The 26,281-nt window shown below is 31.7% G+C and overlaps 10 protein-coding genes and 1 non-coding gene across 11 annotated transcripts; 6 read left to right on the top strand and 5 right to left on the bottom strand.

Annotated features, from left to right (window-relative positions):
- Positions 1-173: 173 nt before the first annotated feature.
- GNA1 (glucosamine 6-phosphate N-acetyltransferase) lies at positions 174-665 on the bottom strand (the record flags this gene model as incomplete). The annotated part of the gene is made up of 1 exon (XM_001643148.1): positions 174-665. The coding sequence occupies one exon, from the start codon at positions 663-665 to the stop codon at positions 174-176; it is 492 nt and encodes a 163-aa protein (XP_001643198.1).
- A 344-nt stretch (positions 666-1,009) lies between these two features.
- Positions 1,010-2,497, bottom strand: MDJ1 (Mdj1p; the record flags this gene model as incomplete). Its single annotated transcript, XM_001643147.1, has 1 exon — positions 1,010-2,497. The coding sequence occupies one exon, from the start codon at positions 2,495-2,497 to the stop codon at positions 1,010-1,012; it is 1,488 nt and encodes a 495-aa protein (XP_001643197.1).
- A 997-nt stretch (positions 2,498-3,494) lies between these two features.
- Positions 3,495-4,625, top strand: CTF19 (Ctf19p; the record flags this gene model as incomplete). The annotated part of the gene is made up of 1 exon (XM_001643146.1): positions 3,495-4,625. The coding sequence occupies one exon, from the start codon at positions 3,495-3,497 to the stop codon at positions 4,623-4,625; it is 1,131 nt and encodes a 376-aa protein (XP_001643196.1).
- Positions 4,626-4,760: 135 nt separating this feature from the next.
- On the bottom strand, positions 4,761-5,462 carry WWM1 (Wwm1p; the record flags this gene model as incomplete). Its single annotated transcript, XM_001643145.1, has 1 exon — positions 4,761-5,462. One exon carries the CDS (start codon positions 5,460-5,462, stop codon positions 4,761-4,763), a length of 702 nt encoding a protein of 233 aa, XP_001643195.1.
- Positions 5,463-6,504: 1,042 nt separating this feature from the next.
- Positions 6,505-8,793, top strand: CDC4 (SCF ubiquitin ligase complex subunit CDC4; the record flags this gene model as incomplete). The annotated part of the gene is made up of 1 exon (XM_001643144.1): positions 6,505-8,793. One exon carries the CDS (start codon positions 6,505-6,507, stop codon positions 8,791-8,793), a length of 2,289 nt encoding a protein of 762 aa, XP_001643194.1.
- Positions 8,794-9,217: 424 nt separating this feature from the next.
- SMC1 (cohesin subunit SMC1) lies at positions 9,218-12,883 on the top strand (the record flags this gene model as incomplete). Its single annotated transcript, XM_001643143.1, has 1 exon — positions 9,218-12,883. The coding sequence occupies one exon, from the start codon at positions 9,218-9,220 to the stop codon at positions 12,881-12,883; it is 3,666 nt and encodes a 1,221-aa protein (XP_001643193.1).
- A 547-nt stretch (positions 12,884-13,430) lies between these two features.
- On the top strand, positions 13,431-19,736 carry Kpol_1011p4 (uncharacterized protein; the record flags this gene model as incomplete). Its single annotated transcript, XM_001643142.1, has 1 exon — positions 13,431-19,736. The coding sequence occupies one exon, from the start codon at positions 13,431-13,433 to the stop codon at positions 19,734-19,736; it is 6,306 nt and encodes a 2,101-aa protein (XP_001643192.1).
- Positions 19,737-20,809: 1,073 nt separating this feature from the next.
- Positions 20,810-21,454, top strand: SEC4 (Rab family GTPase SEC4; the record flags this gene model as incomplete). The annotated part of the gene is made up of 1 exon (XM_001643141.1): positions 20,810-21,454. The coding sequence occupies one exon, from the start codon at positions 20,810-20,812 to the stop codon at positions 21,452-21,454; it is 645 nt and encodes a 214-aa protein (XP_001643191.1).
- A 770-nt stretch (positions 21,455-22,224) lies between these two features.
- Kpol_1011p2 (uncharacterized protein) lies at positions 22,225-23,979 on the top strand (the record flags this gene model as incomplete). Its single annotated transcript, XM_001643140.1, has 1 exon — positions 22,225-23,979. The coding sequence occupies one exon, from the start codon at positions 22,225-22,227 to the stop codon at positions 23,977-23,979; it is 1,755 nt and encodes a 584-aa protein (XP_001643190.1).
- A 141-nt stretch (positions 23,980-24,120) lies between these two features.
- HST2 (histone deacetylase HST2) lies at positions 24,121-25,137 on the bottom strand (the record flags this gene model as incomplete). The annotated part of the gene is made up of 1 exon (XM_001643139.1): positions 24,121-25,137. One exon carries the CDS (start codon positions 25,135-25,137, stop codon positions 24,121-24,123), a length of 1,017 nt encoding a protein of 338 aa, XP_001643189.1.
- A 335-nt stretch (positions 25,138-25,472) lies between these two features.
- On the bottom strand, positions 25,473-25,546 carry Kpol_1011trna1. The gene has a single exon. It is a non-coding gene; the product is annotated as a tRNA-Asn (tRNA).
- Between the last annotated feature and the right edge of the window lie 735 nt (positions 25,547-26,281).

Here is a 26,281-nt window from a genome sequence, read left to right as displayed (position 1 = left end):
ACTGGAAAAAGTTTTTCCCAGTAATGGAAAAAGGTTCAATCCCTTTGGAATATTTTCCTAATTGGGAATTTTTAATAATAATAAAATTTATTGCCTTACACAGAAAACATACGAAAAATAATTTGGATTCTTTTTTTTGTCAATACCGTGAGATAGCCATATTTTAGTTTCTGTTATAGATTAGCTTTTATTTGCATTTCAACCCCAGCTGTGTGGAATCCACATTTTTCATAAAATGCAACATTTTTAGGATCACAGTCTAAGATTATCTTGTAACAACCACTTTCAAGACCAACCTCAGTTAGTTTGTTAATCAATAATGCTCCAAGCTTCTTACCTTGAAATTCAGATCCTACTGCAATATCTTCGATATGTCCAACAAGTCCACATTCATGAATTAATTTTTGTTCAATAATAACATTCCCTGTAGCTGCAACTTTACCAGTAGAGTCTTCAACAATTACATAAGGATTGTATTTGTAAACATCTCCCTTTGGTAACTTTTGGGTATCCCAATATTCAACTATTGAACCAAATTGTTTTTCAGTTACTGCTCCAACTGTTGTTAATATGCTTAAGGTTTTAATTACACCTTCGTAGTCCTGTTTTTGGATTCTCCTAATGGAAAATCCATTTGGTACTCTTACTTCAACCATTTTAGTCATTTTAAGCCTTGTAGATGTCCTCTATCTAATATTCGTTTGATTCTAATCACCTTTTCAATTATTTTTAGCTCTCGATCTAGTTATTTAAGCCTTTCCTCATTTTGAATTTATCCTAAGATGCATTCGCGATATCCTCGATATACGATTAACAGTGGATAGTGAATAGTGAACAGTTAAATAAAGATATCCCATCATGACACTTATTTTTTACACTATTTAACCTATCACCTTTGATTTGTTATTAATTTTTATTCTATTTGTATATGTATTGATTAATTATGGTATATACAGATTTGTAAATTATATATACATGTTGGAATCCTTTCATATTTATTCAATTAAAATTATTGTTTCTTGCCCTTGATCTTTTTAAATGTTTCTGAAATAAAATTTTCAATCTTTTTTAGAGTGTTCACATCTGTGCTACTATCCTTAGAATTGGTCTTTGTAGTATCTTCAGGGTTCGATGATAAAATGCTGTTGCTCATGGTTCTCTTTGCAGTAGTATCCTTTGAGACGTCTGCGAGAGCTTCCCATAGACAGGTTTCGACTTCAGTAGATGGTTTCCTTATCACTACTTTGTATTGAATCTTCATATCACCACGTCCTAACCCATTTCTACGTGGGACACCCATATTTGGAATTGATGTTACTTGATCGTGTTGTGTTCCTGCCATTACCTTTAATCTAATTTGTTTATCATCAATGGTTTTAATTGTGATGGTACCACCTAGTGCTGCTGTGGTAATTGGAATCTCTTTGACAGACCAAATATCGTATTTATTCTTGATGGTGTAGTCTGGATCAGGTTTTACACGTATTCTTACTAATAAATCACCTCTGGATAATTTAACTCTATCTTTATCTTCTTCTGGGACCGCAATATTTGGGAATGAACCTTCACCTGGGATACGGATTACATCACCGTCAGATAAACTAGAAGGTAGGTTAACATTTATTTTCTTTTGCGCATCTAATTTAACACCGTCACCATGACATTTCGTACACATGTCTTCAAATGCAATAATAGTACCCTCACCATGACAGTGGTTACAAGTTGAAGCCATTTGGAAGCCCGAACGTACATGTATTTGAGTACCAGTACCATTACAATAGGAACAAGATCTTCTCTTGTGGTTCTCACCCTTTTTCAAACCTGAACCGTGACAAGTATCACAAGGATCCAAAGCGTTAAAAGTTAGAGAAACATTGTTAACACCAAATACGGCATCTTTGAAGCTTAAATTATGGATAATTTCGATGGTATCACCTTTATATTCTCTAACCATGTTAACTCTTGAACCGAATCCACCATTTGAACGTCCTGAAGCACCACCACCAAAGGCAGCGCCAAATAAATCTTCGAAATTCAACCCACCAAAATCACCAAACCCACCACCGTTACCATTAGCAAATGGATTGAACCCACCTGAACCACCACTTGGACCAGCATTCTGTGAGAAAGCCGATGCACCGAATTGGTCGAATTGAGCTCTTTTATCTTCATCAGAAAGTATTTCATAAGCATTTTGTAAATTATGGAAAGTTTTTTCAGCATCAGGTTCTTTATTAATATCGGGATGATATTTTTTTGCTAATTTATAGTAAGCTTTTTTAATTTCTGATTGACTAGCACTACGGGCAACACCTAAAGTCTTGTAAGGATCTTTAAAAGATGAATCCGAATTGCAAAGAACCCTTGTAGTATGAAACCCTGATTTCTGGAACTGATTCAATTTGAAAGTAAAACCATTTGAGTAACATCTACCAACACTAGTTTTCAATGGGACATTGTTGAAGACTAGTTTCTGTAAAACCTTACCAGACAACATTATTTTTAATTTGTTTTGGCCTAATTATTCAATTTTTCCTTCCTAACCTTTTAATGAAAGTAATAAAGAATACTACAAAAAAAAGAGACAAAGTACAGATAGGATAGCAAAATCCGAACAGTGAGTTAGTCTAAAAATTGCAATCTTAATTGCGGACAGATTATCCTATGATACAGTACAACAGAGAGAACTTCCTTTTGAAAACAAGGTTACTCATCTCATCCATCCCATCCCATTCATTAACCTTTTATAATTCGAAATCGAACTACATTTTTTGCTAGTTTCGAAATTTATATATAGTGAAGTATACAATACACACATTCCCGTTGACTATAGGTGAATTATGTCCTGTTAACTACGAACGGAAAAAGTCGAATTGATTGAATTTTTCGGAGCCGAACCGAACCGAAGTGGAAAGAAGAAGAAGAAGAAGAAGAAGCAAAAGAAAAAGAAAAAGAAGTGTCTGGTATTTCTAGAAGGTTTTAGTTGAATTGAGTTGATGTCATGTGACGAATTGTTGAGTGGAACGGTGTTTCGAAAGAGAGTCTGTGATATGTAGTGTGGTGTATGGAGTGGAGTATGTAGAAGTGTATATCAACTATCAAGAGCTATATTATATTATAGTATATATAGTTAGTATATAGGTACTGGATGATGGATATACTACAAGCAATAGTATTGGTTGGAATTGGATATCTTACTAACTCTGGATAACTTGTGGTTTGTGTTCAGGTTAAAATTTGTTTTCTTTCCAGTGATTAATCTACTTTTCATGTTTATTCTATTTTACGTTACATTAACCTTTATTTACTAATATACACTATTACGTCATCTTCGCATCGGGTTCGAAATGTTGGCTAATTTGACAAAATGTTAAATATAATAATAACAGCAATAGGAAACAACAATAATAAATAGTTGATCTACCTACAGGATGACACAAGTTTCGTGAAGGCTCTCTCTCAGTGGATAGATTCACCATTAGTTGCTAATTATCATGGATTTCACTTCAGAATCAGATTTAGGTTCAGATTTGGAGTCTGACAAGCAGGTAAACACCAGCAATAGTCAACTTATACAGGAAGAACAGGAACAAAAACAAGAACAAGAACAAGAACAAGAGAACGAAGATGACTTCTTAAGTAAAGAGGACACTCAGAGATTGCACTTGCAAGAGTTAAAAGAAGATCTATTATCAAAGAGAAACGAACTCATAAAGGAAATCGATACATATAAGAAGGAAATATCAACAAGACAAAAGAATTTATTAAATGAACAAAGTTTATTAGACCAGAATGCATCCAATCTTCTAAGGGACCTATTGATAGCATCTTCAACTTTAAATAGTAATAGTAACTTATCTAATGATGGACCTAATGATATTGATGATAATAGGAAAGCTAAAACTCAATTCATAGATGGTGCATCTCCTTTACAAATTGAATTATTATCGAAATATGATACCTTACCGTTGTTAAATATGGACCTAAGAATACGATATCTGGAAGAATATTTATATCCAAATGTAAATGTAGAGATAGTTTCAGAAGAATTGGAGAATATAGATGTAACTAATACCACAATAAAAGTTTATTGGAAATTTACAAAAATTGAATTGATTTTAAATTTATCTTATGATACTACCTTACAAATTTTATTGAAGTTCGATATCCTTTCTATATCTGAAAATTACAAATTGAAACTAATGCCTCTAATAGACTCTTGTAAAGATAATCCAACTTTACTATTGTTCTTCACCAATCAATATGATAAACTATTACAAAAAAGAAATTCGATATTCAAAGAACTACAAGATACTTTCCAAAGGCAATTGAAAAGTTGTAATATTGTCAATAATCAAGAATCATTAGTATTGACAAATATCATGAAAGGATCTGATGATCTACGAAAAACCATCAAATTACAAATCGATTTCAATATTCAATTTAGTATCGATTCAAAATTCACTTTGCCTACTTCTAAGATAAATTCAAAGCTATGGAGCGATCATAACCTCATATTGGTAAATGATAATACAATACTCTATGGATTAATAAAGGAGTATGGTGTTTTGCAAGGACTTAAAGAATACACAAAGACATGTCTATTTCCAAAATCATATTCGTAGTAAAGATTTGTAATTTTAAAATTTATAAAGATAATGTGTTGATTTAATCAAATACATAGTATTTAAACATCAATTATGAAATATAATCGTCCAAAACAAGAGAGACTCGATGAGTTCATGCAAGTACATGGGAATTTAGAATCCACCGTCGAACCCGTCATCGTACCCGCCATCAAATCCATTATCGTAGCCCTGGTCATAACCTTGATCGTAACCTTGATCATAGCCACCGCCTTGATCATAGCCACCACCATAATCATTATTATTTACAATAACTGTTTCATCTGGACGGGCTGCATCAGCTAATAGAGTACCACCAACTAAACCTAAACCTGCACCAGCTAAACCACCCATCAATGCTTGGTTACGACCACTGTGGTTCTTCTGTTGAGCCTGTTGTTGTATATATACCGGTTGTTGTTGATAATATGGCTGCTGAGGAGGATATTGCTGTTGAGGAGGATAAGGTTGTTGATAGTATGGTTGCTGAGGAGGATATGGCTGTTGGGGAGGATATGGTTGTTGATAAGCAGGTTGCTGAGGATAACCTTGAGGTTGTGGTTGATAGTAACGAGCCTGTTCTCTAGGTGGGGCCTGAACTTGTGGCTGTTGTTGTGGAGGAGGGGGAGGTTGTCTCCTATCCGAAAGATCACTGCTTGAATATGCAGGAGGAGCTTCTACCACCGGACTACCTTGTTTCCAAGTAGTTCCTCTAGGAGCTTCCCATTGTGAATTTTTATTAGAAAGATTAACGAAAAACCAAGTTGAGTATTGATCATCAAATTGTGCAGTCCAACCTTCAGGCACAAAAGGTGGGTTATCTCTACTCTGAGGCATTGAAATAGAAATATTTTCAAATTCAAATTCAAATTATGTTATCTGTAGAAATGAATCAACTGTAATTTCCTAAAAAAAGAAAAGAAATATTGCTATTAATTGCTTGTTGTATAGTCGTATTACTACGACTTGATATAAAATATTCTCAAACGTACTAGAGATTCAAAAATTTCAATAAATTAAGTAAAACTTTAAAAATAATCCAAACTTTTCATTATTCCTAAAAGAAGTTTTCAATTCGAAATTAATCTACACCTTAGTAATGAACGTAAAGGGTTCTCACCTGTAGTCACATGCTAGCTGCCGATAAACGAAATCTTAGCACAGGTATATCAACACAATATAATGTAATACGCTAAAAGTAATAGCAACGATAACGAAATTAACTGAACTTTAAGAACGACAACTGCTTCTAAAATGTTTAAATCTTTATCCCTTTCATATTCTTCCATTTTTACTGCCTGAATTTTAATTAGATCTAGTCAAGCCATTGCAACCCCTACTTGCCCAGACTTTCTCTGTAAAATCAAGGTCTACTTTTCCAACATAATAACAAAGACTAACCCAAAGATACACTTTGAATACCTAAATTTCGAGATCAAGCAATCTGCTTCACCATTCATTCTCCTTTAGAACTATCTCACCCTCCTTACAATACTTTCCTTATATCTCTATGATTGATTTTGTTTAGGTTTATTACTAATTTGTTGATATCGTTAAATATTGATGTAGTAAAATTAATAAAAGAAAAATCGACAAGAAAATGAAAAAAGTTCGAATTTAAGTAGAGTTATATAATAGACATAACTGATGATATTGGTATATTAGGAGGCTTTAGAAGTTTGATATATATTGGAAATTGGTAGCCGAAGAAGTATATAGCTGGTTTCCTAGTTTTTTAAGTTAAATTTTCTCAAATATAGGCCATACAGATAGTGATTTATTGATTTTTGTTTAGGTCAAATTTATCGTTAAGTGTTTTTTTGGGTAGAACAAAAAGTATAGTTACAAGTGGATAAATACTTACTAGAATTATATTTTTATGATGGAGACTAGTGTTCCTCCTGAGGAGTTCCCCTTGAAAGGTATTCCAATCCCGTTCAGGTATCAGGTTAGTTCTTCAAGTTGTAACGAATACCATCATAATAATCGAGATTCGAAAAAAAGGCATAGATGTGATAGTCATAATGGAATTATTGAAACTTCTAATGCCGAAGAAAGGTGTCAAAATAATGATGAGAGGGATCAGGTTGTTCATAAACGTTCAAAAATAGATACGACCAACGAAAAATCATTTCATCATCGCAATCACTTGTATAGAAATGTCATATTGGCATCAAATGCTTTAGCAACACCTAGTTCCACTGACTATATAGAGGCAAATTCTTCCACAGTGTTGCGTTGCTTAGATGACAATTCTACTATTGAGGATGAAAACGTTGATGATTTAATCAACACAAAGGATAGTAATAATAATAACACTACTAAGGATTTAGTCAATACTAATAATGTGACAAATGTCAACACAAGTCCGATTTCAGGCAACACTATAATTGCAGCTGCTACCGCATCTGAAATATTAACTGATGAAGCTTTGTTACCTTCTCCTGTTGCTTCTCCAAATGTCACAACACCAGTAGAAGAAACAGCTTCTTTACAAGGTCATATGTCTACGTTTAATCCAGACGATCAATATGCTATCCCTGATAACGTTTCATTGATCTCAAGGCTGTACACAGATGAATTATTCAGAGAAATGCAAAATAACTTATCTGGCCCTTGCTTTAAGAATGTATTATTCCAATTATTAGCCAAAATGAATAGAAGGGACTTGTCCGATTTGGGGACTTTGATTAAGGATAACTTGAAACGTGATTTCATTACTTCGTTACCAACAGAAGTTGCATTGAAGATTTTAGCAAATTTAAAATTCCCAGATTTGGTAACTTGTTCACAAGTATGCAAAGTTTGGAATAACCTAGCTAATAATACTCCAACGTTATGGAAACAACTACTAATAAGTGAAAATTTTGTTTCTCCAGAAAGTTTTAAAAAATATTCGTTAAAATTGCTGTTAAGATATCCAAAGATTAGGAATATTGAAGAAGGTTACAGGCTTGATTTTATTCAAAATTGCAAATATTTAAAAAACTGGTATAATCCTAATTTTGTTCCTAAAATTACAACACTGAGGGGCCATATAACAAGTGTAATAACATGTCTTCAATTTGAAGATGATTATGTAATTACAGGTGCTGATGATAAAATGATTAGAGTAATTGACGCCAAGAAGAAGAAATTCTTACTAGAATTAAGTGGCCATGACGGTGGTGTTTGGGCACTAAAATACGATGAAGACGGTATATTAGTCAGCGGATCTACTGATAGAACAGTACGTGTTTGGGATATTAAACGTGGATGTTGTACACATGTTTTCAAAGGCCATACATCCACAGTCAGATGCTTAGATATCGTAGAATATAAAAATGTCAAATATATTGTTACAGGATCAAGAGATAATACATTACATGTCTGGAAATTACCGAGAGAATCCAGCTCCACTGGGGAAGATCCCTCATATCCATTATATTTTAATTCCCCTGAAGAAAATCCATATTTTGTTGGTATCTTGAGAGGTCATATGGCTTCTGTCCGTACTGTCTCAGGACATGGTAATATTGTTATTAGTGGATCTTATGATAACAATTTAATGGTGTGGGATATAGCTCAAATGAAATGTCTGTACATATTAACTGGTCATACCGATCGTATATATTGTACGATTTATGATCATAAAAGACGTAGATGTATTTCAGCAAGTATGGATTCCTCAATCAGAATTTGGAATTTAGAAAATATCAGCAAAAATGGTACTTGTACAAAAGTTATCAATTCTATGACATCGTGCATAAACATCATAGGATCTATGTATACGTTACAAGGCCATACGGCATTGGTTGGGTTATTAAAATTGTCAAATAAATTCTTAGTAAGTGCAGCAGCAGATGGATCATTAAGAGGCTGGGACTCCAATGAATACACTAGGAAATTTGCATACCACCATGGCAATCTAAGCGCAATAACCACTTTTGACATGAACGATAACATTCTGGTTAGTGGATCCGAGGGTCAATTTAACATATATAATTTAAGAAGCGGTAAATTGATCCATTCTAATATTTTAAGGAATGCTGACCAAATATGGTCTGTTCACTTCAAGGAAAACATTCTAGTGGCTGCCATAGAAAAGGATGGTCAGAGTTTTGTCGAATTATTGGATTTCGATTCTACTAGTCATGCGATAACCAGAGATTCTATTCCAGTCGCTTAAAATGCAGAATATCGAACCCTCTAGGGATATCAACCGTAATAATATAATGAATTTACCATATATTTATAATTAAGATTCATTAAATAGACAAATACTAATATTTAACTAAAATAATAACTTATCTCAAAGCGTATAATAATATCAGGAACTATCTTGCTTATAGTTGGCGGTTAGTAATTTGAGATATCAATATCATTATATACGTTATATGACGCGTAAAGTGATCTTATCTATTATTTACAGGTGAAACGCGTAAATAAACAATTCGAGATGTGATATAAAGAACAATTTGATTAACTATTTATTGATTTAATGATAATACCATTCCAACGTAAGAAGAAGTAAGAAAGGTTCTGCAAATAAAGGTAACGAAATATTTGAAAATCTATTAATTGGCTAATAATACCAGTTTAATCTATTGAAAATGGGTCGTTTACTTGGACTAGAATTAAATAATTTCAAATCTTATAAAGGTGTTGTCAATGTTGGATTTGGAGAATCTAATTTTACCAGTATCATTGGCCCTAATGGTTCTGGTAAATCTAATATGATGGATGCTATTTCATTTGTATTAGGTGTTCAGAGTAGTCATTTAAGATCTAACGTTTTGAAGGATCTAATATACAGAGGATTTTTATCGGGTGATGATGAGGACAACAACAATGAAGATGTCAATCCTAATTCTGCCTATGTCAAGGCATTTTATCAGAAGGAGGATGTGACCCATGAACTGATGAGAAGTATTTCTAATTCCGGTGATTCTACTTATAAGATTAACAACAAAACTGTCAGTTATAAACAATATACATCATTTCTTGAAGATGAAAACATTTTAATAAAGGCCAAAAATTTCTTAGTGTTTCAAGGTGATGTAGAACAAATAGCATCACAATCTACAACCGATTTGACAAAATTGTTTGAAGAAGTTTCAGGTTCAATTCAATATAAGAAGGAATATGAGGAATTAAAAGAGAAAGTTGAAAAATTGAGCCAATCTACTGCTGAATCTATCAAGAATAGAAGAAGAATCAATAATGAAATCAAAGTCTATAAAGATGGTATCACTAAGGATGAGAAATATAAAGCTCAATTAGAGAAACGTAGGAATCTATTGGTCTATTCCTCACTATGGCAATTGTATCATTTAGATGAGAAAAAGTCTCAATCAAAAAATAAACTAAAGGAGGCAAAATCAAAAGTTTCAAAATTGAAAGAAAAACTGGCCAATGAAGAAAAAATATTACAAAAAGCTAAGAACTCTATCGTTAAAGATACTGCAGCCATAACGAAGTATAAAAACAAATTGGAATACAGATCTAAGGAAAAAGAAAAATTAGCTTCACAATTAATCCCAATTAAAGTTTCACAACGTAATACTACTAAAAAAATTTCAAATATTGAAAGGAGAATAGAAGGTATCGAAAGGGATATAGAAAGACAAAAAAGCTATGTCGAGAGATATGAGTCCCAATTGAAAGTTGTTACAAAATCGAAAGAATCATTTGAATTGGAAATTAAAGAATCAGCCAAGAATTTTGATAAATACCGCCTTAGTGATGAAGATTTAGTTACATATGATGCGTTAAGTGAAAAATATCTAAGTAGTGGAGGTTTCGATATCGATACAAAAATTTCCTTACTTAATAATGATAAACAAGAGACAAGTGATGAAGTTGCCATGTTTAAGAATAGAATCGAGCTTGCAAAATCCAAGATTGCCGATGACTTAGTTCTTCAGGGTGAAAGACTAGAATTAGAAATATCCGAATTGACATCTTCCTTAAATGAAAAGAATTCGTTACATTCACAAAAAGTTAGTGAATTAAAAACTTTACAGGGTGAAATTGAATCTACAAGTAATAAGGAATATGACTTAAACTACAAATTAAGAGAAACACTGGTAAAACTTGATGACTTAAGTGCAAGCCAAAGGGAATCTACCAATGAAAGAAAATTAAGGGAAAATGTTTCAATGTTAAGGAGACTGTTCCCTGGTGTCAGAGGTTTGGTTAGTGATCTTTGTCAACCAAAGAAAGAAAAATATGCCCTTGCAGTATCAACTATACTCGGTAAAAATTTTGATTCTATTATTACTGATAACATTTCAGTTGCACAAGAATGTATTGCGTATCTTAAGAAGCAACGTGCAGGTGTCGCCTCATTTATTCCTCTGGAATCTATCGAATCTGAAGTTCCTACATTACCATTCTCCGATGGCCAAGGCTGTATTTTAACAATAAATGCCATCGAATATGAACCCGAATATGAAAGAGCAATGCAGTATGTATGTTCAGATTCTATTATTTGTGATACCCTAACTATTGCTAAGGACCTAAAATGGAAGCATAATGTAAAATCGAAGCTGGTTACATTAGAAGGCGCATTAATACATAAAGCTGGTTTAATGACAGGTGGTATTTTAAGAGATGCTACAAATAGATGGGATAAAGAAGAATTTCAAAGTTTAACTGTTTTGAAAGATAAGTTGCTTTCACAAATAGAAGAACTATCAACTTCCAGCAAATCATTTGCAATTAAAGGAAGAGATTTAGAAAGTACAATTTCATTATTGAATACTGATATAACTAGTTTAAGATCAGAGTTTACTCAATTGAATAGAGCTCTCGAGGAGAACAAAGTTGAAATTCAATACCAAACAGATATGATCGATAAAGAGTTTGGGCCTAAACTAGACGCATTGAATGATAAAATTAAGGTTTATGATGAAGAAATTTCACAGTTTGAAAACAAGAAAGAGGACTTACAAGGGGAAATATTCAAAGAATTTACTAATCGACTAGGTTTTACTATCAAAGAATATGAAGAACATTCAGGTGAAATTAGAAGAAAGCAAGCAAAAGAACTTCAACAACTTCAAAGGCAAATATTAAATATTGAAAATAAGTTACAATTTGAACAAGAAAGGCTGGCTTCTACAGAAAAGAGATTTGAAAAAGGTCAAAGTGAGTTACAGAAAACTAAAATCAGTTTGGACTCATTAGAAACTGAAGAATCTGAACTTCAAACCCAAATCGAAGAAATAGATAATGAATTGGAAACCCAACGTACCGAGATCGATGAGATGCAAAAAGCTTTAGACTCAAAGCTGAAAGATATTAGTTTTATAGAAGATTCATTGAATGAAGTTTCAAATAGTTTAGAAATATCTAAGAGAGAGAAACTCGGGTTCAATGACGATATTGAAAAGGTTGACTTGGAGAAAATTGGTATCTACAAAAACTGTAAAATATCAGGTATAGAATTACCCATAACATCGGCAATTACATTGGAGAACTTGCCAAATGATAAGATCGATAACGACACTATCCTAATATCCAATGAGATTGAAGTAGACTATGACGAATTACCGGCTGAATACAAAGAGAGCGGTAATGAAGCTGTTGGTCAAAAAATCGAGAAAGAGATCAAAGATGCTGAAGAAAAATTAATGGAATTACAGCCAAATTCAAAAGCTGTTGAAAGGTACGACGAAGCTAAGGATAAATTTGATGAGATTGACAAAGAGACTGAAGGGTTAAAGAAGAAAGAAAGAAAGTTACTAACACAATTTGTAAATATCAAGAAAAAGAGAAAAGAATTATTTGAAAAGGCATTTGAATATGTTAACGAACACATAGATCCTATTTACAGGGAATTAACTAAAAATCCAAACTCATCGGTAGAGTTAGCCGGTGGTAACGCTTCGTTAACCTTAGAAGATGAAGATGAACCATATAATGGAGGTGTTAAATACCACGCCACACCACCATTGAAAAGATTTAAAGATATGGAATATTTATCAGGAGGTGAAAAAACGGTAGCTGCATTGGCGTTATTATTTGCAATCAATTCATATCAACCAAGTCCATTTTTTGTACTTGACGAAATTGATGCGGCATTAGATATTACAAATGTAGAAAGGATAGCAACTTATATTCAAAGACATGGTAACCCAGAATTACAATTCATTGTTATCTCTTTAAAGAATTCGATGTTTGAGAAATCCGAAGCCCTTGTAGGAATATACAGACATCAAAAGGAAAACTCTTCAAGAATCATAACACTAAATCTAACAAATTACGTCAACTGAAGAAAAAAAATAGAAAAATACAATATAACCAAAATAGAATTAAGATAAAATTCCAAGCATTAATCAATTATTCAACCCATCAGAGATACCAGATCCCAGATCCCATTTCTCTCTTTCCATCTTTCTCATATGAGAAAGGGTAATGAAAAAAGTAGTTGTAGTATAGCTATATAATTATAATTAGTCAAAAAAAATAATAGAAATCAATTACTCTTGATCCATCAATACCTGACCAATGTTTCCTCTAGCAGACGGTCATGTTGGTTGGTCTCTAAGACATCAACCTTCTTGCATTTGCATATTGAGGAGATAGAGAAGAAAAAAAATCGATGAGATGAGCTGAAGGAAATATGTTTTTTCTACAGGCCTTTATCTGCGATCTATTTCCAAATTTACACTTTTGGATATAATGACGAAATTTTAATATTGAAAATTTATATAGAAGATTAAGATATTTAAAGAAAGATCTTATTTCTATTGAGCTTTATTGTTAGGTTGATAATAGACCGAGGCTACATAAGGTGATTAATTCTCGTAATTTATAGTTATGAGTTTTAGCGTTGATGTTTCTGAAGGTCTTATTTCGAATAAAGATGAAGAAATGAAGTTTCAAGATCCAGTTGATCGAGCACAAAAGACTCCATCACCTGTTAGAGCTGGTTTTCTAAGTGATATGAACTCAGAGAATATTATTGATGAGATGGCCAAGTTTTATGGGTTGGATTATAATCCTGATGCTGAGGTTCATATGAAAGAGATATACGATCCGAATTCAAAATGGTTCTGTAGACCTAATAAACCATTATTCCCAATTGAAGAATGTCTGCCGTATAAGACTGAGACACATTTAGAGCAGGCAAAATATTTATGCCATGTCTTGACTAATCTTTATGTTGCTATTGGGTCAAGAGATATCCAAGGTTTGATTCCAATATCTGAGAAGGATCTGATGGATTTTAAAAAGGAAGTCGTTGATTTTTCACAAGATTTAGACTTGACTAAAATTACTAGTGAAATAAATGAAGCAGAAGTTTTAAATAGTGATATTGCTAATTTTGATGAAGGTGAAGGTGAAGATGAAGAATTATTTGAAGAAAATGAATATGTAGACTTTTCTGGTCCTGATTTTAATGCAACTGGTAAAATTACATCAAAATCTGCTGCAACGGTTAACGTTAATTATTGGACCAATGAATTAAAAAATTTTATGCATTTAGAGTTACCTCTATCATTAAGAAAATCACTAGCATCTGTTTATTATTATCTTTCTTTAGTTCAAGGACAAAAAATTTATAGACAAATGCATGTAGAGATGTTCGAATTGTTAGTAACTAAAGATGATGATGATACAAATTTTACCAATTTATTATTATCCATAGGATTGGAGCTTGATCATAAAATATTATTGGACTTTTTATTCGAGTTTCTGCCTTATCCTGATTCAGATTTTGTTCGTCATGATATCCTTGCAAAGGAAGATCTTCAATTGTTCCGTTTATTATTAAAATTAGCACATCAAGCAAAGCCATTTTTTGCCGAGCATGATGAAGAATTATTAAAAAATTTAATGGATAGATTCTTATCTTATATCGCTCCTTCAACAATGGTTACAATCATGCCAATGATTACATCTTTTGTTCCTTATCATTATCATGATAATTCAAAAATTACAGACTATTTTCCGTTTTTTTATAGTTTGTGGAGTTCAGTAAGTGCAAATGTTGCCATTGACACTCATATGTACGATTTTGTCGGTAACGTTTCAGAAGATGCCCATTCAAAAATTTTATCAAAAAATTACCCATTCATAAAGCTTATAAATTTCGGAGATTATGGTCTATTTACAGATGATCAATTAACATTTATGTTTAACAGACTTCAAGGGCATTTAAGATCAGATGGCCAAATCCATTCATACTCCAGAACTGTAAGACCATTTGTCTTTGCCATAAATGGCTCGACACATGAGATGTTTTTCAAGAAGTTAGTATCCTTGATAAAATCCATTGAAACATTTGTTCATCCATCAAATAGTGGTTTTTGGACTAAACCTATTTCAAAATTTATCCACGGATTTATTAAAATGTATCATGGAAGAGCAAAAGATGAACAGGCAGCAACAAGGGAAGGGAAATCTGATCCTATGTTTTTAAATGAAAAGTGTCATTCCAGAATGGTAGAAATATTTTTAGATCTATTAATTACTGGTTCTCAGAATAAAAGCAGTGATGTAGCAAATTACTATATTTCATCTTTTGCTTATTTACTAGAATTAAGTCCATTAAATTCTAATCTTGTATTCGACAAAATTCTGGGTGATCTGTATGAAGCTCTATCAGGAGAATACATAAATTCAAGACATAGAATTATTTCATCCCTTAAACAGTTTACGAGAGTTGTAAGGTTTATTGTCATGGATAAGCTTTACAGAGTTCACGTGACAAATATTCTCTCAATTTTAGTATCAAAAATTGACATGAACGACATAAATTTATCAAGTAATATCATAAATGGTATTGTTTCTGTTGCAACATTTGTACCATTTACAAAACTTGTATCAGATGATGAATATTTAACTTTTGAATCGTACACCTTACCTTTTATTGAACAACATTACTACCACATGAAATCCAATGTTCCAAATACTACATTTGAATATGATGAACAAACTTTGGATAATGCATTTAGGGCATCGACTACCATTTTCAAAAATATTTTAAGAGAATATATTGATAAGATCTTTCAATTGATTAGTGTAGATCTGGAGGAAGGTTTTGTTTCAAAATTAAACAACACTTCGATGATAATGCAAGAGTCAATGGACAATGAAATTTTTACATTTTATGCAAAAAGATTACAAGAATGTTTTTGGAATAATGATTCTTTTGGGGATAGTAATCCAAATTTTGAACTAGTGACAATTCCTCTTGCTGCAACTGTCAGAAGAAATTCATCTTGCAGCAAAAAATTATTTTCAGAATTAAAATATAACATTAATATTCAAATTGAAAGAGGTGCTGGTTCAATAAGAAGTACATCTGAGATTCATCCTAGAGATTTCAAATTGGTTTTTTATTTGACTGCTTTAAATGATATGTTGAGACAATCACATTCTGCTATATTAGAATATAAGGACGATTTATTAGAATTTATGAAGTTCATATATGAGAATATCACTAACCCACCATTAGATGTTATTACTTCAATAATATGTCACAGTGCAATTGCAAGTTTAACAAATACAGAAATTATTAATTGCAGCATGTATTCCGATTCTTGTCCATTGGATCCAAAAGATCGTTGGGGTGGTTTACAGTTCGACAATAATAAGTTCAAAAAGGAAAATTTAGATTTTAAGTGGTATGAACCAACTAATGCAGAGGTTACCACGGCTATCTATTTTCTTGAGGATATTTCAAAACATTGTCAAAAAAGAATTAACGAATTAGTTGATTCTAACAATACTGGGAATCATTTTGTTGATAAAATTCAGAAGTATGTTCTTATTATGACTCACGCATTGTCAGGAACAAGTTTATTATTTGATCCAGATTTTCATAGAAATGAAAGCTTTTCTCCTAATGAACTAACAGAGAAAGAGATGTCACTTTTAATGAAAAACTCGAATTTTGACGAGATAGATCCAAATAAACTGACTTTAGGAAATGGTCTATTGGTTGATGAGGTCCTTGATGTAAATTGTAAGGGAAATCAACCATCCAATGGCAAGATTAAAGGAAGAAAAAGGAAGAACAGCCTACATGATGAGATGTTAATAGATAATATTAAATCATTTAAGAAACAGATTATAACAAATGGAAAACCAGAGATAACTTCTAATACCAATAACGGTCATTTTTGGGAGCTAGATATTTATTGTTCTAATTACTTCTTCGGTAATACTTTAGAAGAGAAATTTAGCAGTCCAAATTATTTCAAAGTTCATAAGATTAGAAATGATATTGGTCTATATTTTCATAAGTTATTTTCAATTTTGTCATCTAATTTTGAAAATTACACAATGGTTTTCCAAATTCTTTTGCATGGTTTAAAGGTCTGGTTCTCCGATATTGGGAAAGAAATCATATTTGGTGATGATCCAACAGCAAAACTTGACTTAGAATTCTTAGAAAATATACAGAGTTTATCGAATTTAAGTGAACCATATACAAGAACTTGTCTAGCAATGAAAGCTGATAGTTTCCACCAGGGTAGGGTTCTTCTTCATTCAGTGAATAGGAAACCATCAAAGTTAGAAATTTCATTATTAAAGGATATCATTTTATTAGCTACTTCCGTTTATCCTGACATCCATAAACCAGCTCAAGGTACATTAGTTCATTGTATGAAATCAATTGTCGGGTCTTATTCGATTATAATAAATGAAGTGATCGAATTACTGACTGAAGCGTTAAAGGCTCATGATCATATGAGGCTGGAGGCAATTTTAAAGGTGACAATGATTAAAAAGGTCCACCGTAGAATAATGACAGATTATAGAAACTTGGAAAGACTAACCATGTTATTGATTGAGTGTTGTAGAATAAATGAGTTAGATATTGCTATTTATGGTGATAGAATTTTAGGTGATATTGCCGATAGCCTAAAAATCCCTTCGAACATCTGTTTAATGGAAGATAAAATTATTTCAACATTAGCTCCTGTAGATGCAGAAATCAACAAACAGGTATCTATTGTGAAACAAACGAAGAACAAGAAACGTGAATTGTTTATTTCATTACTGTATCAATTAAGTAATAACTTGATATCAATGCTGGAAAATGAAAAGCAAGTCAATTGGAAGATATCAATTTTTATGATAAGATTTATAACTAGAATTCAATCTAATTTTGAAACTTCTTCGAACAAAGAATCAGTGAAAGCTATTTTTGAACAAACAAAGTCTAAGCATCCTCAAATTATTCAATTAAGTGTTAAATCACTATTAGGCATTTTTAACAAATTATTCTCTTTGTCTGATTATGGGTACAATCTTGAGAAGGCATATGAAAGAAATTTTGATCCAGTTTATATTGAAAATCTAGAAACTTCTGACGACAATTACAAGAGCCAATTTGTTAAAGAAATGAATAATTTTACCTCTCCATCGTATTTCATTGATTCAAGAGTATTTATAGGTTGGTTATGTTGGGGAACTAAAATGAAAGTTGTAAAACCAGTACCAATCGAAATTAATTTGGAGAAGAACGAGTTAGAAATCCTTGCATGTTTTGGCCAACTTGTGAAAAAAGAATGGTTAAAAGAACTTACTTCAAACTTTATCCAGGATAATGAAACCAGGAGTGTTTTTAGTAGTAGCAACGTTTCGTTTGTTATTCTATTAGTTTACTTGTGTTCGAAGCAACTAAGCGATTTTAAATTAGAAGATATATTCGAACTTTGTGAAAAGACGTACGACAGATACGACAAGGCGTCTATGATCTTGTCCATGGAAATATTCTCTGCCTTGATATGTTCAAGTAAATATATGTCCAAAGAGATGTTAGATAAACGCAATGCATTTGTCAAAAGATTTATGTATGATTGTTTGAATAACGAACTAAATCATGATGCGATAGAGATATGGGTGACAATTTGTTGGTGGTTGCCTACAGTTGTTGATTTAAGAAGATGCCCTGAATTTTTTGAAGTCTTTTACAATATCGAAAATATATTGAATACCAATACAGATTCAATCTCTAACAAAGTTTCAAAACTTTCTATGTTAAGGAATGTTTTAGTTGGTATGGAATTTAAATCTCCAGATTTCATTAAGAATTTGGACTCCTTTATTTTTGATCACCCATCTGAACAGATACGTGAAATTATTGCTAAAGTATTTACCACTGTCATTCAAAACTGTAGTTATCCATCGTTGCCTAATTCGAAGACAGTAATGGATATACAACAGAAGAACCCAGACGGCATGGGTGTTCCGATCAAAATAATGCCAAAGGAAATTGAATCTTATTTGAAGGAACAGTTTTCAAGGGTCACTGAAGAGGCTAAAAACATAATAGATTTGTCAGCACAGGAAATATTGAAGTCCAAATATTACTACATATCCTCAACCATGTATTGTTGGGTTAGAGAGATGTTAAAGGGACCTAATAAAATGCTTTTAATACCATTTTTGGCCAGATATGTTGTACCATTTTTAGTTGGCTTGATTAAACAGAAAGATGTCTGTAAAATTAGTGGATTAATGCCATCTAAATTGTATGTTGAATTGGCATATCTTCCAATTCCTAAGAAATACATACAGGAGGTTGTAGATATGATCTGTGATGAGACTATGATGACCTCGTCTAATCAAATCCAATTGCAATTGAGTTTATTGCAACATTTCCTATCTAGTCAATTACTCCAATTGACAGAATCACAAAAGGATAAAATATTACAATTTGTTGTAAATAATTTGTATCATACACAGTTTATTGAAGTTAGGGTACGTTCTTCGGAGGTATTATCTGATATAGTGCACAACTTAGGAACCACAGGGAAGATGATAGAATTAATAGAAAAATTTGATGACAATTTAGGTAAATTTAGTTGGGAAGAAAGAAAAGCGTTATCTAAGATAGATACAAAAGTTCATGGTAGTGTTGTTGGTCTAGGTGCAATCATATCTGCGTTCCCATATGTTTTCCCATTGCCTTCATGGATACCAAAACAATTATGCCATTTAGCGTCATGGGCTAGAACTGGTGGTATGGCGGGAACAGCAGCTAAGAACACTATCAGCGAATTCAAAAAAGTAAGAACAGATACTTGGCAATTTGATAGACAATCGTTTACATCGGAAGAATTAGAAGATTTGGAAGGTGTCCTATGGAGAAGTTATTACGTTTGAGATCCAAGAAATCTTAAAACTTCCCAATTTTGTTTCACCCTCGTTCTCTTCAATTCTTTTCTTTTAAAGAACTACATATATTTATATATATATATTACAATGCTAATATAACAATGTAACAATAGACAATTTAGTAGTAGTAGTATTAATAAGAATAATAGTAATATTGAAACTATTATTTGACGGTATTAAATTAAATTAAATTAAATTAAATCATTCCCATATTGGTAGGAAAATGAATACTGTCATGCTCTTATTCAAAAGTGGACTAATCTTGTACTGTGACGTTTGTTGTTAACAGTGGTGTGCTATCAACTATCTCCAGAACAATCCCTAAAAAACCCAAATGGATCACATGATCATAACACCGGGTAATTAACAACACGTGACTATGGTATGTGCTTTTTCAAAACTAGGAGACAAAAAATTAAAAAAAAAAAAATAAAAATTTGAAATAAAACTTAAGTTATAAAGTTTAATAATGCAAATTGCCCAGAGGATAATAGAACTAAATTGGTTTAAATAAGCTGAAATCTATTTGATATACTGGATCAGGTATTACTTTAAGGGTTGCTGAGGGCTGCTGTTAGGGAATACCAAAACTTGAATTGAAACTTTTCATTTACTATTGCAGTTTTTTTTTAATTACTATATTCTATTACATTAGATTATATTTTATTTTGTTTTATTTTATTTTCTTTCTTTTTTAAAAAAAATAATAATAATTCTAATACTATAATAATCACATTTTAGGTATAATATAAAAATTATTGGCACTATACATTTATCTCTATACTGCTGTTCATTTGTTTCTATAAGGTTATAAAATATAGGATCATTCATTATAGGACGTGTTTTCATTATTTTGAAAAATAATCCTAAAAAGATAATATAACAACGACATAAGTTTGGTATTTTAATTTATTCTCCGTGGGGTAAATAGATATTGACTGGACTAAATTCACATTGGACTAATATTAATTACATTTTTTTAAGTAGACAAAGGTCAGTTTTCTTAAATTAAAATATAAATATATTATAAACGAAATCAAAAAAATAAAAGATCAATAAATATGTCAGGATTAAGATCGACTTCAGGCTCAACTAATGGTAAGAACTATGATTCTATCATGAAGATTTTATTAATTGGTGATTCAGGTGTTGGTAAATCTTGTCTTCTAGTTCGTTTTGTTGATGATAAATTTAACCCTTCTTTTATCACTACTATTGGTATTGACTTTAAAATCAAGACTGTTGAAATTAATGGTAAAAAAATCAAATTACAACTTTGGGACACTGCTGGTCAAGAAAGATTCCGTACTATTACAACAGCTTACTATCGTGGTGCTATGGGTATTATCCTGGTATATGATGTTACCGATGAAAAAACTTTTGCTAATATTAGGCAATGGTTCAAAACTGTTACTGAACATGCAAATGACGAAGCTCAGTTATTACTAGTCGGAAACAAGAGTGATATGGACACAAGAGCGGTGACGTACGAACAAGGTGAAGAATTATCTAAGGAACTGGGGATCCCATTTATCGAATCTAGTGCTAAAAATGATGAAAATGTCAATGAAATTTTTTCTACTTTAGCGAAATTGATTCAAGAAAAAATTGACAGTAATAGACTTGCTGCTAATGGTACAGGAAAAGATTCAAACTTAAATATCAACTCAGGTAGTGGTAGCAGTTCTAAAGCTAACTGTTGTTGAGATATACAGACACGAATACGATAACATACACTAGCAAATTAAAATAAACAAAAAAAAATACAATCAACTAACAAACAAAAATGCAATGTAATAATTTAAAATCAAATTTTCCATCCCCCCCCCCCCCCCCCCACACACACACACACCATCACCACCATCGTTTTAGAATCTACATATTAAGAGTAATGACAATGTTTGAATGAACGTAGAAACGAATTAGGAATGAGAAAAGTAGTCTCTTCCAATGGAACCAAGAATAATATTAATGATAATTTTAAAACGGTTACGAAACAAAACAAGATGTCTATATTTCAACAACGTTTAAAAAAAGTTGTCTTGTATACAGACACACAAACCTACCCAGTAACATTATGATTTTTCGTTACATCTTCAAATTCAAATTTTGTCCTTAAATTTTAGTATGTATCCTACCTATACTCACACAATCAAGTATAATATATTATTTTTTATCTATATTTTATCTTATATATAGTAAAGTATATATGCAAATGTATACAATTCCTAAATTATAACTTTAAATTAATGTCATCATTATTATCGTCACTTTATTCAACTTCAGTTTTAGCTTTTTAATGATTTTGTCCATACTAACTAAATAAAGACCTTGATATCAAAATATTGAAAAAAAATACACACATATCGAAGAGTATAAACAAGAGACAAACTAAGTTGATAGAGGCAAATATATAAGAATATAGACCGGTAGGAGGTAGATATATGGTTCATTGGAATAGTTTTAGTGGGTATTTATGATGGAGTCTGCTTCATTCTTCAATCATAGTGAAAAATCTGATATTTTTGAGAAAAGTCAAAATAATACAATGAATGGGAATCTTACGAGGAAAAGTTTTGACTATGATATTAGAGGTTTAACTAATAGAAGGCATATTAGTGATGCTACTAATTCTTTAGGTTTCATGACTAATGTTAGTGGTGAAGAAACTATTTCCCAACTTATGAATGCTTGTAAAGGTCCTTTAAAGAAATTAGCAAGACATTGTTTTAAGAAGCTGCGATCTACTATTAGGCAAACTCAAGATGATAGAATCAATAAAAAAAGGGAGCCTGATGTAATGGATGAGTTTGTTGAGGTAGGAAATGGGAAGAGAAAAAGAAGAGTTGTTTCTGAGTCCTATTTGGTCCCTAGTAAACTTAGAAAATTCGATTTGAATGGATTTAAACGGGCAACTAATGAAGGTACTAATATTAAAGATACGAATCTTGAAAATTATTCCACAAGGAGTGGTTCTGTTTCAGCACAAAATTCTGTGAGGAGAGATCCCTTTAACTGGGAAGCACCTGCACATTTGCAAAGCAATGAACATCATATCAAATATATTCCAAATGCCAGTAGTGATAACAAGAACATAAATTATGGTACATCATTTGTAAAAAGAGATAGAACAAAAAGTAGGGGGATAGGGAAGTCAAGTACTACTTCGATGGATCAAATAGAGTATCTAAGAAGCATATTTAGGGGAGAATATGAAATTCCCCAGATATTGAAAGATGAAAGACAACATCAATTAGAACTATTAGATGAGGATAAGGAACAATATATTGGGCTTAAAAAAAATGTTGTAAATTTAACAGAAAAGATTAAAAGGGTCCTCTCAGACTATAAAGAAAATGAATTCAAAGATGACTTGATAATAGTTAAAGAGCAAACAGTTGATCCCTTGGAGAAGAAACGTCGTGACATTTATAAGGAATACTTCTCAGTGAAGGAATCATTTTTAGAATTCATTAATAAATTTGAAACGTATAAAGAACTTCTTGACAAACGTGAAAAGATCAAACAAGAGATCAAGGATAGAAGAGCCAAAGAACAGCAAAAAGATTTGATTCCTAAATTATCAAAGGAGGAAATTGATAGAATTAACAAGATTTTGAATAAAAATGGCAATGATATTTTGGCTAAATATAAAACTTTAGAAATAACATTACGTGATTATAAGACATTAGGCCCTAAAAGATGGCTAAATGATACAATCATAGAATTTTTTATGCAAAAAATCGAAGAAATAAGTCCCAAAACAGTAGCGTTTAATTCATTTTTCTACACTAGCTTGTCTGAACGTGGTTATCAAGGTGTGAGAAGATGGATGAAAAGAAAAAAGGTACAGATTACAGATCTTAATAAGATATTTGTTCCAATTAACTTAAATCAATCTCATTGGGCATTGGGAATGATTGATATCCCACGTAAGAGAATAATATATGCAGACTCATTATCCCATGGCCCTAACGCTATGAGTTTTGCGATTTTAAGTGACTTGAAAAACTATGTTGTCGAAGAAAGTAAAAATGCGATCGGTGAAGATTTCGATTTATCTCATATCGACTGTCCTCAACAACCTAATGGTTTTGATTGTGGTATTTTTGTATGTATGAATACATTATACTTGAGCCAAGATTCTGCATTGACATTCAAAAGTGATGATGCTCCTAGGATGAGATCATACATTTCGCATTTAATAATATCAACTCCTAATAAAACTTAATGTATTATATATTAATAACTATATAGACTATATAATTGCTAAATTGGCATTATATTAATTCCCGTTCTTTTATAAATAAAACCCCAGTAGCCATTATTACACAATAATTAATTAAATAATTAAATATATATACCCATTTGTTCATTCCGTTTTTTTATCGTTAACGTCATTATCATCTTTATTTTCTTTTCTAGCCTTATCTAAAGTGATCAGATTTTTCTTCTCACTTTCATTGTTTGAAGATTTTAATTCCAATTTCTCCAATTCCTTAACCAACTCTGGAATTTGTTCATTCTCAGCCTTGATTAATAATTCTAACTCTTCCAGCCATCCTAATTCAGTTGCTAGTTTATGTGCAATTTCGTCTAGAAGGCCCTCGATGAATATATCATCATCTCTAGGGTTATCTTCAAAATCGCCTACAAGACCTAGGTTAAACAAGCCTCTTCTTGACGTATCAGGAACTTCAGAGGGCAACGATGCAAAAGGATGAACAGTTAGTGAAGTACCTGCTACAATTATTAAATCTTCTGTTGCATTATGTCTTTTTGAAAGCCATTCTACATCATCATCCCAAGTATTAAAAAAGGCTTCAGGCAAATTTTCACCAAAAAATACAATTTTAGGTTTTATTAGACCTTTACATTCACTACACTTTGCATATGAAAACTCTCCTTTGGCATTAGCAGAATCAAGTTTATCTTTGAAGACACTAAGCGGGAATTCCTTTGCACACTCTATACAATGGTTAGAGGCAAAACTTCCATGTGCCTCGATGACTAACTCTGAAGAAATACCAGCTTCTCTTTCTAGAGTATCGATATTCTGGGTATAAATTCTTTTTAATCTACCTTTATCTTCAAATAATTTCATTAAGTAATGAAATTCTGAAGGTTTAAAATTCCCAGGGTATAATTCCTTAGCCAATGTGTAAAAAGGTTTGGGATTTTCTTTGAAATAATCTACATCAAAAACAGCTTCTGCATAAGGTAAATTAAGCTTTGATAGATTGTGATAAAGACCAGTCTTAGGAGATCTAAAATCAGGAATACCACAAGAAGTAGATGCACCTGCCCCAACTAAAAAAATGACTTTTGAATCAGGGTTTTTTTTAAGATGATTGGCCAAAACTGTCACAGAATTTTTGCTTATCGTCATCTTGTTTTATTGTATCCTCAAACTAACTCTTAACTAGTATAACAGATCAAAGATATCAGTCTCTAGAAAATAGCAATGTATTTAGGGTATTTGTATTGAAAAATTTAATATTATAAAAATGGATGACAGGCCTGAAGTACAAATACAATAGTAGATTAATCTAAGTGATGTTTGGTATTCTTATAGGTATGGATATGTATTAAATTAGATATATTTGTATTTAATTTGAACATATCTTTTTTTTATATCAAGTAAAGTGAATATAAAATAGTAATCTATCTTGATCTAAAAAGAAAAAAAATAATTTGATGGCTTAGTAATGTTCAAAAAATAAACGACCCCGGAGAGGATTGAACTCTCGATCTTGCGATTAACAGTCGCACGCCTTAACCAGCTTGGCCACGGAGTCTTTGTTATTGAAACTTCAGAATAATTTTGTCAGTCTACCTCGTATCTGGGAGAAATTTATTATAATTTAGGACGAACCAATAGTTTCAATACCTAATGAGTATTGTTGTGACTTTAACCTGGATACTCGAGGATAAAGTGTTGTAACCTAAAATGTATGGTTTACACTAATGGGTTTCACGGTTATGGCATTAAAGGTTATGGCATTAAAGGTTATGGGGCAGTAACGGTTATGGCATTAAAGGTTATGGCATTAAAGGTTATGGGGCAGTAACGGTTATGGCATTAAAGGTTATGGCAGTAAAGGTTATGGGGCAGTAACGGTTATGGCATTAAAGGTTATGGCAGTAAAGGTTATGGCAGTAAAGGTTATGACAGTAAAGGTTATGACAAATTGCAATTGATCGATCGCAAATGGCATACTCGACCTTCTAAGTAATTGCCAAATCATATCATAAGAAGTGAAGTGCAAAGGCATCATGATTTATTATCATAAATTCATAATATTAAGATTATGAGATTGGATCTAAACATATAAAAAGGCATAACATTTTGGCACATCTAAAATATTGTTTATTCCAAATATTAATATATATTTATTTAGTTACATTTATAAGACACTACGGAGAAATAAATATAAATATTATATTAAAAACATCTTGTATCAATCACCAAAATGAATCAATCAGATATTACTTTTACATCTGAACAATAGTTTTATATATTGGAACTGAAA

Source organism: Vanderwaltozyma polyspora, genomic scaffold (genome assembly GCF_000150035.1).
Source record: "Vanderwaltozyma polyspora DSM 70294 KpolScaffold1011 genomic scaffold, whole genome shotgun sequence".
Taxonomy (NCBI): domain Eukaryota; kingdom Fungi; phylum Ascomycota; class Saccharomycetes; order Saccharomycetales; family Saccharomycetaceae; genus Vanderwaltozyma; species Vanderwaltozyma polyspora.
Note: the sequence above shows the minus strand (reverse complement) of the source record. Positions and strands in the feature narration are given on the sequence as shown.